The sequence below is a fragment of the Chelmon rostratus genome, chromosome 19, assembly GCF_017976325.1.
Source record: "Chelmon rostratus isolate fCheRos1 chromosome 19, fCheRos1.pri, whole genome shotgun sequence".
Lineage (NCBI taxonomy): Eukaryota > Metazoa > Chordata > Actinopteri > Chaetodontiformes > Chaetodontidae > Chelmon > Chelmon rostratus.
The window spans coordinates 23,229,104-23,242,215 of record NC_055676.1 but is presented as its reverse complement, the minus strand read 5'-3'; the positions used below and the strand labels follow the sequence as shown (position 1 = coordinate 23,242,215).

General features: G+C 47.4%; 1 protein-coding gene across 1 annotated transcript in view; it reads left to right on the top strand.

The window, feature by feature from the left end:
• The window catches only part of ap3b1a (adaptor related protein complex 3 subunit beta 1a), a 59,891-nt gene that overhangs the window by 31,450 nt on the left and 15,329 nt on the right, over nt 1-13,112 (top strand). The window contains exons 20-23 of the mRNA XM_041959884.1: nt 1,715-1,877; nt 3,845-3,893; nt 4,976-5,079; nt 12,711-12,939. Of these exons, the coding sequence (XP_041815818.1) occupies nt 1,715-1,877; nt 3,845-3,893; nt 4,976-5,079; nt 12,711-12,939 (545 nt within the window). The remainder of the gene's footprint in view (nt 1-1,714; nt 1,878-3,844; nt 3,894-4,975; nt 5,080-12,710; nt 12,940-13,112) is intronic.

The following is a 13,112-nucleotide window of genomic DNA, read 5'->3' as shown; positions in this document are numbered from 1 at the left end:
CCGGCTGGCACGATACTTCCTTCTGTTCAGTTTGATCTTTTCTTCTCCAAAACCACAAAAGTTTGCACTTCATCCAGTTTGTTTGCCAGGAAAAATCTGAAATAGTAGAGAATTTCCGACAGACGATATCGGCAGGTGGCAGTGAATGCAGCACTGTTCGGCAAATCAAATGATGCCGTGTCACTCCACTGCGTGAACACAGTTCTTAAGCTAAGAGACAATAATGAATAATATGTTCATAATTATAATTAATGTTATTTTCACCCTGTAACTTCAGCGTCCTCCCTGCACTCAGCAGAGACACGAGCCTCGTACGTCGATGAATGAACAGACCAGGCCTCTATTTCTAGTTTTTACAGAAATAGTCTAATCTGTAGATGCAGCTGCCTCCAGCCGCAAAGCGCGCACATCAGCGTGTGTTGAGATTGTACTTCACACATTAGTTTTGTACGAGAAATCATCAGCGACCGCCCCCCTCATGGCCCAGTTTTTGAAAAACACGTGCTAAAGTGCCCTCTTGGACTCCAAAACGTGTGCTAAAGTGCCCTCGTCAGTGGCGAGGACTCGCTATACGTGCCCTTTTTTTCCTTTCTCCCCCTGCCCTTCAAAAAGTCTGTGCACGCCACTGGCGCCCTATATATGAAAAAAGTTTTAAAATAGGCTGTTCATTGAAGGTGCGCCTTATAGTGCGGAAAATACGGTAATCTGTGAACCACACACACGTACTGTACTGTGTATACACCTTCTGTCGCCATTCTCACACACACACACACACACACACACACACCAGGCTGGCAGAGCTGCTAGGATATCGTTAGCGTGAGTTCCATTAACAAGCTAATCAAGGAGAATTTTCCTCCAGTAGCGTAACCCACATTTACATGGCTAATGGATAATGACTTCTGATTGGTCATTTAGCAGCCTGGTGTTACCAATGAATGAGATTTGAGTCATTACTGCTGAATATGCTCACGCACACTCTCTTACACACACTGGCGAATTTAGCTTCTTATGCACTCTGCTTCATTTCCTCACGGACACACAAACTCACAGCGAACGTACCTGATCTCGCTGTGTGACAGGCCGGCGGCTGACCCTGTTCTCTCCATTAGAGGGTATAATTAGAGCAGCTCACCCCGGCGCTCAAACACACACAAACACGCGCACACACACACATACACACGGTAATTAGAGCAGCTCACCCCAGCGCTTCCACAACAAACACAGCATAATGCCCTCATTATGGCCCAGTCATTCCAGGCAGGGCCTAATCAGGCCCACAGTGATTTATATCACTTTTTCCTGTTCGCAGCAAATGAAATCTGTAGGCCAAATTAATACTGGCTTTTCATCATCGCCCCAGTTAAAAAGCCGGTTACCGTCACAATTCCCCTCATTAATTTAACGGCTGAAAATTCCCAGGCAGGCGGAGTAAACACTCATTATCGGGACAAATTGAAGAGGGACGGAGCAAGTGGAGGAGAGGGGGAAAGATGGAAAAAATCTTTTTGAGTGAATTAACTTCGCAAACAAAAACAGATTGATCGTCGTTGTTCTGATGGGGCCGAGCTTTAGCTTTCGATTGGACAGAGACAGGAAGACCATTTGTTCAAATTCTCTCCATGGAAGCTGCTTTTCATGTACACGTCATGATAAAAACACGGTTTTCTCCATGACGTTCAGGGTCAGTTTCCGCTCTTCTGGTGTGTTTCAGTGACTCGGATGAAAACGGCAACGGACCGGTAACCCGAGCCAGCAGCTCGTCACCCGAAAGCTCCTCCGGCTCGGAGACGGACTCTGAGGACGACTCTGATTCGGACCCCGTCACGCCACAGAAGAAGAAGAAGAGGAGCGGTGCGATGTCCGAACCCTCGAAGGTGACGTTATAACTAAACTTAACTAAATATAATACATAAAAAATACCACTTAATTGATTTTGTTACTAAAACTGCCCACTTGTTCAAAGGCGGTACATAAACCAAAATATAAAGCACCTCGCTGTTCATGGGAAAGTGAGCAGGATTTGGTTTTGTGTTAAATGTCAAGTGCAGGTGCGACTGTTGCACCACGCAGGGTTACTCATTCATCCAGGTAACTTCTAAAACAGCATGCAACAGCTTCCCTGATCATTGGTTAGGCAGCAATGATCAACTCTAATGGCTGGCTTCATTAGACCACCCCATAAGATGCTAAAACACACTTGTTATAATCTGTTATGTCAGATAACAGGTAAGTGTATGCAGTGGCGTGCACAGACTTTTTGAAGGGCAGGGGCGAAAAGGGAAAAAAGGGCACATATAGCGTGTCCTCATCACTGAAGAGGGCACTTTAGCACGCGTTTTGGCGTCCAAGAGGGCACTTTAGCACATGTTTTGGCGTCCAAGAGGGCACTTTAGCACGCGTTTTGGCGTCCAAGAGGGCACTTTAGCACGCGTTTTGGCGTCCAAGAGGGCACTTTAGCATGCGTTTTGGCGTCCAAGAGGGCACTTTAGCACGCGTTTTGGCGTCCAAGAGGGCACTTTAGCGCGCGTTTTGGCTCCAAGAGGGCACTTTAGCACGCGTTTTGGCATCCAAGAGGGCACTTTAGCGCGCGTTTTGGTGTCCAAGGGGGCACTTTAGCACGCAATTTGGCTCCAAAGAGGGCACTTTTACGCGCGTTTTGGCGTCCAAGAAGGCACTTTAATGCGCGTTTTGGCTCCCAGGGGGCACTTTAGCACACGTTTTTTAACAATTGGGCCATGAGGGGGGGGGACCCCCCCCGTGCACGCCACTGAGTGTATGCATTGAACAGGAAGCAGGAGCACTTTAAAATAGCTGATTTTCCTTCTTTTTTTACTCCTTTTTTCATTTCATCCTGCTCGCTCATCCATATGTTCATTATCCAAATAAAATAAACAAGCATGCTAAAAAATATGTGTAAAAATCACATGCATGCATGCAAAATATACAAAAAATTTAAGGTACAAGTCTACTTTAACATAATACTCCCATGTTGCATGTATATTGGAAAGAGTTACCTCGTCATGGCCTTGAAGTGATGCCTTTGAAGAGCAGCTACGCCGTCAGAAACAAAAAGCTAGACATTAAAAATAGACAGCTGACAGTGTGTAATTATCTTTGTAGCCATGGCAACACACTGCATCCGTTTCTAGTGCATTGCTTGCAGCTGTTTTTAAACACCTCACGCTGTCGTGCTTAACGAAAGCGTTTCAATCGGGAGTAAATTATCGTCCCTGATCCGAGATGTGCTGAAATATCTGCGGTGTATCCTGCTCACAGCGCTGCAGAATGTGACATCATTGTAAAGAGGATAATGGAGAAACACCGTGTTCTCCCAGGGAGTTGTTGTTGTTCCCCGGGTGCACACACGGCACTATGAAATTCACATTTCGTACAGTTTGTCATTCGGACATGAATTATGCATCTTTCTCCCTCCCTCTCTTCCAGACCTCCTCTGACTAACGAGGTTTCCGTCTCCATTACCACCACGAGCGTCAGTCAGAGGAGATCCGATAAGATGCGGCCTCTAACTTTGTTTGTTTTCTCTCTCCTTCCTCGCCCCCGCCTCTGTCCTGGTGTGTTTCTTTCTCTCCTGTCTGCTCAGCCTGGAGTACGCTGAGTGGAATTTTATGGTTCTTTATGTGACGTGAACGGAGCCCTGGATGGTTAGGAGGGAGCGGAGAAGGGGCGATAAAAGCGCTCATATGTCTAAATGCGGTTTTATTGGGCCTGTTCCGGAGCGAGCTGTGTTGTGATTCCCACAAGTCAACAGTCGGCGGCTCGATGTAAATGCAGAGTGTGTCGTCATTTTTCCGTGTTGCTCATCGTCATGTTTCTTTTACAGGTGGGAGTGAAGTCCAAGAAGGAAGTCTCCTTACTGGACCTCGATGACTGTGAGTTCATCTCCACTGTAAATCACTTCACTCCCAACATTTATCACCCAACCGTGCCGCTCTCCTCGGCTCCCTTGCCCGCAAATTCTGCAAAATAGCTCTAATAAACCAAATGTGTTCGACCTGCACAACACACAGAGAACATTTGAGCATCGAAGATCCAGCAACACAGATCCAGTGTTGTTCTCTGTCTGCCGGAATCCTGAATTGTGTTTCCACTGTCCCGACAATCGTCAGCTCTGGTTCGGTCGAGAGCGACAGCGAGAGGGGGGTCGGGCATCGGAGAGACAGCAGGGAAGCAGCGTGCAGACTGAATATTTTTATGAGGCAGTGGCAAAACTTTTACAGGACTTTTCTTAAACCTGCTGCAGATAACTAAAGAAAAACAAGGCTTATTCTGAAAAGCATGACCTTGTATGATCACATAATCAATGCCTCGGTGTGAAGAGCTGCATGCAAGCTGTAGCTACTCCACTCATTCAGTGCACGGTGCTCGCATGAAGTCTAATAAACCTTCCCAATAAATAACAGATCAGTTATATAATACCCTGAAAAAAGGACCCTGTGGTTTCAGTATAAGCCCGTTCGACCAGAACAGATTTATATATTGTTTTTTCTGTGACAATAATAACAACCAGGACATCAATTAAATCTTTCTTTTTTTTTACAGCAACATAAGCTGCTGTAACTCTGTTGGTATTAATGGGAAACATGACATCTGGATCAGATGCCTCAGATAAAATCCTGTTCCATGCATCACTTTTATTCTTGAATTAATTAAAATAATGACAGAAATGTTTTGAAAGCGTACAGGTCAGCGTCTTCCACATGCTAGGAAAAGATGGCCTGTGATTGAACCCGTTTGTGTTACTGTATACGGTGATAATATGTCCGTGTGTGGGTTTTGGTCAGATTGTGAATTATACAGCTTTAAAGCCACTGCGTGGAGAATTAGAAAATTCTCGCCTTTGGCGCCCTCTAGTGGCAGCATCAAAAAGACCGGGCGATAGGTGGACTTGAATGCCGCTGCTCCACAGCAGCTTTAACCATCTCAAAGCCTCTGTTTTCTCTGCGTCCTCCAGTTTCTCCTGCACCGACCAACGCTTCCAAGTATTCAGCCCTCTCCTCGAGCCTCCTGTCCGACCTCGAGGGCCTCTCTCTCTCCAACGTCTCCTCCACCCTGCAGGTTAGTATAGAAACACGCGGCGATGACACTTCCTCCATCAACGTGCGCTGAGAGTCGATTGTCGGCGTCTGTCTGCCGCCGACAGAGCAGCGGAGCGGCGTGTGAGATGGTGAAATGAGCCTCTCTCCCTTGTGGGACATTTCTGCCTCGGATGCCGCCTGTTGACCTTTCCTGCCGTCTCATATTTATAGCGAGTCGGGACAGGACAACTGCTCCCCCTGTTTCCTGTATCTCTTATAGTCTGTCTCTCTCACCCTCGCCGTCTTCTGCTCTTCCACACCCTTGAACTCTATTTCTGCGTCTCATCTATAAGTCCACCCGCTCTCTTTCTCTCCCCCCCTCTCCCTCTCTCCCCTCCTCCCTGTCACCTTCCATCTCTCCCTGTCAGGTGTTGTGTCCCTCGTGTCTCGCCGGTGTGTATATCTGATGGTTGACCTTTCCTAGTGTGACGGCTCCTTTCTCTCCTCGGTGTGCGAGCGGCTCGGCACGTCTGTGTATTTTCTATCTTGTCTCCCCCCCCGGGGAGGAGGATGTCCAGACCATTCTCTCTGCTGTTGCTGTGTCTATTTTGTGTCTCAGAGCCAGGTCTGCGGTAACTCTGCTGAATGAACATTTCAAATCAGCGAAGCTTCGTATTTAACACGTCGACGCCTGCTTTCATCGTAGAATTTAACTTAATTTGATTTTACTGTAAACGTCTTGTTAATAATTACACATGTGGCTGCCAATAACGATTATTTTGCATAACGCTTGATCTGCAGAGCATTTTTATTAACTTAATTATTCAGTTAAGTTCTCAAAATTGCAAGGTGTTTGGCTTCGACCTGCCTGCTGTCTCCAAACGACAGTTAAAAAACATTTAAATGAACCTTTAATCAGAAATATTAAAGGTCTGAGCTTCTGACGTTTTCCAAGTTAAAGGATAACTTTGGTTTTTTACAACCTGGACTTTATTTGTAGCATTAAATATGACCATTTACTCCCCCAGACAACTTTGGTGGCATTTGGAGTCGTTTTGAAGAAATTAGCCCCAGAGGAGCGGCGCGTATATCCGTATAATGCGAGTACTCGGGGCATCCATGTGCAGCCTCTATATAACACATAATCTGCAGAAACTCGTTCATATTCCAATATTTTGTTCTGATATGCTGGTGCTATTCCCCTCTGAGCCCGTGGTGGCATGTTATCAACATCCGGCGTCTCTAGGCAACTACCTCTGACGTGGATGATGTCATCTCCGAAGCAGCCAGCCACAACACGGCTGACTCCGCGGCGGTCGGCTAGTTTAGCTGTAGTTTAGCACGGCTATGGTTCGTTATTGCGTATTCGTAGAGTTAGCCGGGCTCAGAGGGGAATAGCACCAGCATATCGTAACAAAATATCGGAATATGAACGAGTTTCGCCGCAGATTATGCGTTATATAGAGGCTGCGCATGGACGCCACGAGTACTCGCATTATACGGATATACGCGCCGCTCCTCTGGGGCTAATTTCTTCAAAACGAACATTCTGCTTCTGCTCCTTTAATCTCAAAGGCACGGCAGTTCAGAAGAGTTTAGAGTCGTTTCTTACACAATTAGGGTGATTTTATTTACGTGAGACGAGGTGTTGCTGTGTTATTGTGGGAAACAGCAGCAGAGGAAGCCTGCGCAGACAGGTGGCGCCATCTCTGCAGGTCATGTGGCGCGACAACATCAGAGCGACGGTTTGACATTTGTGGAAAGATGCTTGTTTGCTGAGAAGATCCCTGCCTCTCTCACATACATACGAAGGTTAGACAGTCCACAGGCGGTTAGCCTGGGAAACAGCCCCCCCAACTCTGCAGCACCTCTGCAAGAGTTTCAGGAAAAACATGTTAAAGGTGCCGTGAAAGTATCCGATTTCTTTTAAAGTGTGTGTTCGCCTCTTATGGCGGACGAACATGCACACGATGCAGCTGGACGTCTTTCCCGCAGCCTCTACGCTGCCCCGGCGAGTTGCTCTGTATTCTGAGCCCGCCCGTCAGTCCTGCCCGCCTGTCAGTCAGCGTGATTGACAGCTGCTCTCGGGACAGCGTTTACGCAGCGCGGGCCTTGTTCGCCACTCTCCCCCCCTCAGGTGAAGGCCGCGGAGTAATGGAGAATAGAAATGCAGATTAGGACAGGGAACTTTTTCGCGCATCAGCGTCTGATTTTAGAGTCAATTCTATGCATAAATACACGACGGGCATCGGGATTCATAGACGAGGGTAAATAACCTCACCTTTATTCACGCGCGCCCCTCCCCGTGCATGCACACAGCTCACACACACACACACACACACACACTGGCCTCGGTGTCATTTCTATTTCTCAGCAATCTGCCCACAGAGGCAGCGAGCGTGTCTCAGCTGAGCGCTCGGGCCCTTTTAGAGAATTACTGCATGGTTATCAAAGGCATTTAGATTAACCCTGGTCACTGTCTTTGACCCACCCCCTCCTCTGTCTCCTCCTCCTCTCCCCAGCTTCTGCATGCTGCCGCTCTCTCTAATAACATTTTGACATTAGGATCTCTCACAAACGCTTCTTAAACCCCCCCCACCCTCCCACCCTCCCGCCCCGAACCTCTTCCGACCGCTGTCCATGTGTGCGGCGGGGGAGGCTGAGGCTGATAACTTTTCATTCATAATTAGCGGCCGGCGAATGGGGCTGCGTTGGGGGGAAATTGAACTGTCAGCGGCGGGGCGCGGGGCGTTTGACCCCATCACGCCCAGAGGGGGCCATCATAATTTGTTCATTTGGTGTCCATCAGGCGGGCCCCTCCTCCTCCCTCGCCTCCCTCCTCGCCCCTCTGACCTCCCCGTAGCGGGCGCTCCGGGTTCACGTCTAATTATGAATCAGCAGGAGGACCCCGAGCGCCACGAATATAGCAGCCCCTGCCCTCCAAACCTCCCGCTGCCACTCAAACGGCGGAGATTGGAATAAATGCCCACGCAGGCATAGCCGGCCGGCGCCGTGGCCGACGCGGCGAGTGGAGAGTTTGGGAAATGTTTGTGTTGGAATGCAGCTGTTGCAGCGTTTCTCTTCTCATTAGTGGTTGTTACAGCAAACCACTGGGCTTTTTAATTACTGCAAGCGAATGAATGATGGTCTTTTATTTTGAAATCCACAAACACAAATGTTTTATTTTCTTAAAATAACAAAGGAGAAGTGAAGTAAACACTGGTTCCCTCCATGCTCTGTAGCCAGTGTTATTATCTTTATGCTTTGATTATAGTTATAATAATGAATAACCCTGGAAGACGGCTAATGAGAACAATTCAATTCAATTAACAATATTAAAAAATAAAAGAATGTTACACTGTCATCACCTGTAAGTGAAGTTAAGTACGGCACATTCGTAGTGATCTCTGAGATTAACGAGGATATGCTGTAGTAATACTGTTTATTATCTGTACTTTTTATTAAAATGTCTTAGAAAGACATTTTTCAGAACGGGTTGAGCATCAGAGTCATTGATTAGGTGATTAACTGAAGATTTATCTGCACAATTTTGTTTTCTTTTCAAGCGAAAATGCTAAAACTTCACTGCTTCCAGTATTTCTTTGCCTGCTGTGATAATAAGTTCAACATCTTTGGGTTTTGGAGCTGCGGTTCACTATTTTCTAACATTTTATGGACCAAACGGTTCATTGATTAATCTGGAAAAGAATCAACAGATTGATCCCTGATGAAAATAATCTGTTGAATATGATGCTAATACAAAGAAACTGTCTGCAAAGCCAGATGAAGGACAATACCTTATGAATAACAGTCCTCTATTATTACTAATGTCCTTTAATGGAAAATTTCAAAATTAATCATTTCAGAAACCCAATTTACTGACAAATTGGCTTAAATGAACTAACCTCTGTCTATATGCACTGCACTACATTAAAGGAGTTCGAGACGGCTGCAGTAACATTTATTTAATTCAATTTGCACTCAAGGTCTTTGTGACGCCCCTCAATTAATTGTCATCTCCTGACTGAGGGGAACAATTAGGCGCTAAAGTCAAACACATGTCCCTTACCTTTAATCCTCACAGCTCTGGTAGAGCATAATGAAATCCTGTTCCCGCTGCTGGAGGCAGACGGCGTCTGAAAAGCAGAAATGGATTTTCAATATACACCCATACATCTCTGTACCCCCGCCGCGCCGCTTTCTTTTAAATTGGCCTTCTTATGCACACGGCGCGAGGCTACCCAGCCCCGGTTAGCCCCTTTTTGAATATGTCAGCGGGATTTTCAGGTCGTTTGCTCGAGAGGATGCCGGGAGCGCGGCGTCCGGGCTCTGAAGGTGACTGGTGTCTGCGCCATCCATCACAGGAGCTTCCTTTAAGTTGATGCATAATAGAGCCTCTCAATCAACTTCCTCCCTCATTGTCACCTCCCTCCTCCCCGTCCAGGCTGGAGAATGCGAGCCAAAGCCAAAAGAAAACAGAGATGGAGACTGACAGAGAAGTCAAGGTTACATCCCTCTTCTTCTCTTATTTACACTTGAGGTGTTATGGGCTTGTGCTGCGTAACAACGGATGGAAGGGCGAAGGGGCTCGTGTGGGCTCTTGTGTCAGGCCTTAACTGTCCACTGTGTCAAATTGGTGATAATAAGCAGTCCGTTCGCCCCTCCCGTCTGCCGCCGCCCGCTCGGGGCGAGGCGACAGACGGGACCTTGAAGCAGGATGCGTCTGTCAGGGAGGTAAATCTCCGTCGCGATGGGGTGGCAAACATTATGGCCAGCTTTATCGACACCGACCGCTCTGACACGTCCAAAAGTGGCCCAATAAATACGCGGGCCGGCGGCGGCATGACAGGCGCCTGCGAGGTCGCAGCAGCGTTACAGCATGGCGACAAATGTTTGTTTGACCTCCTTCACAGGCGTCCGGGCGCAAGAGACGCCGCCGCTCTGTCAAAGGGACTGAAAGATGGCGGTGCGGTCCGGTCCAACAGTTTACTCTGTATCGGCTGTGACATGGGCTCACCGTCGCTTTAATGTTTTATACCGGTGTCAAAGTGATGCCCGAACCTGCTCGCTGCGTCTTTCCCATTCCCCCGGTGAACTCCAGCGTCCCAGAGTCACCCCCCCCTAGTGCCAGTTCACACTGCTCCTACACAATCCAAACAGCACTGCCACGTTCAACTGACCCAGGCCTGTCCAGGTAGTGGCCAGTACCGATGCTACTATTTAGCTATTGCTAATGCTAATCCTAACCGCTAAGAAGAACAGAAGAAGACAATACAGTTCCGGTGCTACCATTTAGCTAATGCTAATGCTAAATGCTAGCCGCTACCTGCTAAGAGGAACAGAAGAAGACAATGCAGTTCCGATGCTACCATTTAGCTAATGCTAAATGCTAACCGCTATCTGCTAAGAGGAACAGAAGAAGACAATATAGTTCCGATGCTACCATTTAGCTAATGCTAATGCTAACCGCTAAGAAGAACAGAAGAAGACAATACAGTTCCGATGCTACCATTTAGCTAATGCTAAATGCTAACCGCTACCTGCTAAGAGGAACAGAAGAAGACAATACAGTTCCGATGCTACCATTTAGCTAATGCTAAATGCTAACCGCTAAGAAGAACAGAAGAAGACAATACAGTTCCGATGCTACCATTTAGCTAATGTTAAGTGCTAACTGCTACCTGCTAAGAGGAACAGAAGAAGACAATACAGCTAGATTCACCTATACTGTTAATGTTAACTGCTAGATGCCAATACTAACTGCTAAGATACTATTATACTACCACCGCTTTAGCTATTGTTAGCTGCTACAATGCTACCAAAGGCCTGGATGCCACATGTAACTGCCAATTGCCGCACTACCATCATCTACCCCTGCCTCTCACCAACTGCACCAATAAAAGCGGGGTGGGAATACAAACCCTGGTTTGGGTAGGGGGTAGAAAGTAAAGAGGTAGAGTCAAAGATGAAAGTAGGGATTGGATACAGACCCTTGATGGGTAGTGGGTAATAGTTTTAATGTCCTTTGAATCACAGATTGTTTATCCAATCACGTGCTCTCAGCGTGTTATTAAACTGCCTTTAATACATTTTTGGCGTGCCAGTGAGTATTATGGCGGCAGGAGAGCGTATGTGGGGTCAACTCACACATCCCTCATAGCCTGGTGAGGAAGCTTCATGTTTTATAATCAGGAATTATTTGTCGGTACTTTCCGAAGCAAATATAACAAATTTGTTGAGATACTTTAACTATGAAGCCTGTTGCTTTTTCTCGTCTCGCTAAAGCGAGCACGCCGAAACTCGTCTCCGCCGCTCCTCTCTCGTACGTCAAACCGATTCTTCATCCCTCGCAAACACAGGCATGACAAGTCGGAGGATGTCACGAACATTTCTCCCCCGAGTCGGAACACGCTGCCAGTTCGCCCTGCTTCAATAAAACGATGTACGCTGACACCATGCGACACTGTGGGCGGCGCCCTCATGGCTGCATGTTTCATATTATCAGTCACATTCAATTAGCTTAATTAGTCTTCTTAATCATTTGAGTCTTAAACTATGTGGTTTTTCTTCGTCCCTCTTTTTCGAGACTCAGATTTGTTCGTGTTTTTTTAGCGTCTTTGATTCTCTGTCTCTGAACACCAGAGTGACACACATCCAGGTGTTGCCTCTGTCAGTGTATGAAAACACTCAGGTGCTAAGTGTTTCAGAAGGTGTGAAACGGCGTTATCCCTCCTGATGTTTTAGACTAATTACTGCTGTCACTCAAGACAGACAGACCTTTGATTTTTTTATTGAAGCTTAAAGAAACTACTCATAGTTGTTGTGCTCTTGTGATGTGATGTCTTCAGCGTATGCACGTTCTCACATTTGACAAGCGTCGTATATTTAGCCCGTCGTGTCGCACCGCGTGGGTCGACCCGCCTCATCCGTCTAATGGGAGCTGACAGTCGCCGCCGTCAAGTGAGGAACCGAAAGCCACCGAGTGTGAACAATGCTCATCTGAGTAACAGGATGCTTAATTTGTAGGAGCAAAAATACACCGCCGCCGCCGCCGCCGCATCCACTTCCTTTCTTTTCCTCATCTCTTAAAGGTAATGTAATTTCCTGCCTCTGAAAGGGTAAAAGCCCCTTTAAAAAGGCCTGCGAATGGCAGGTTTGGCCCATGCGGGCACTTGTGTTTCTATTCATTAGAGGTTGTTTTTATTCAGCCCGGTTTGGCCGAGCATCCGGCGCATTTCCCCTCTAACTGGGCTGATTGAAGACATTTCTTAAATGGGGTCCTCTTTACCCTACAGAGTTAATGAAGGGAGGGTCGGTCCCTCTCCACTTAGAAGCGCTGCATCCCGCCTGCCGATTGGACACAGCGAATTGCATGAATGTAGGTGATGGAAGGAGCGGAGATTCTCGTATTAATCTGTCTTCTTGTGTGGATGCATTTGCGGCGTAATGCACGAGGCGTCCCCCGGATGTCGTTTTGTGCTGCTGGGTAAATGTTCCGCATGCGCTGTTTTTCTCATCTTCCCTCTCTGCTTCTGCTCTCGGGCTTTCGTTTCCAGCAGCTGTCCGCAGATCAATCCAGCCCAGGCTGCGGTTTATTTCCCTGATAAATGTTTGCTTGCACAAAACTTCTGTGATAAATCCTGCTCACTTCTCTCTCACGTGTCCCCTCAGGTCGCCGCTCCGTCTTTCGGCCCCGTGAAAACCCACGAGCTGCTTCACCATATGACGGGAAAAGGGCTGTCAGCCAAGTACCACTTCCCCAGGCAGCCCTGTTTGTACCAGCCAAGCATGGTGGCTGTACAGGTCATACTGACCAACAGCTCAGACCACGGCCTGGAGGAGATCCATGTCGGAGACCAAAGCCCAGCGAGCCTCGACATCCACTGCTTTAACACCATCGGTGAGTATTGGTGCCACACGTATCAGGTACTCAACTGCTGACTCATCAAAAAAGCCACTCTGCAAAAAAACAATGTTGTGTGTATCTTGCATAGAGCGCCACTGTTGTCCAAAAACCTGCACTGCAGTTTATTTCGACGCCGCCCTGCTGCTCCAAATACGCGCCGGAGCATC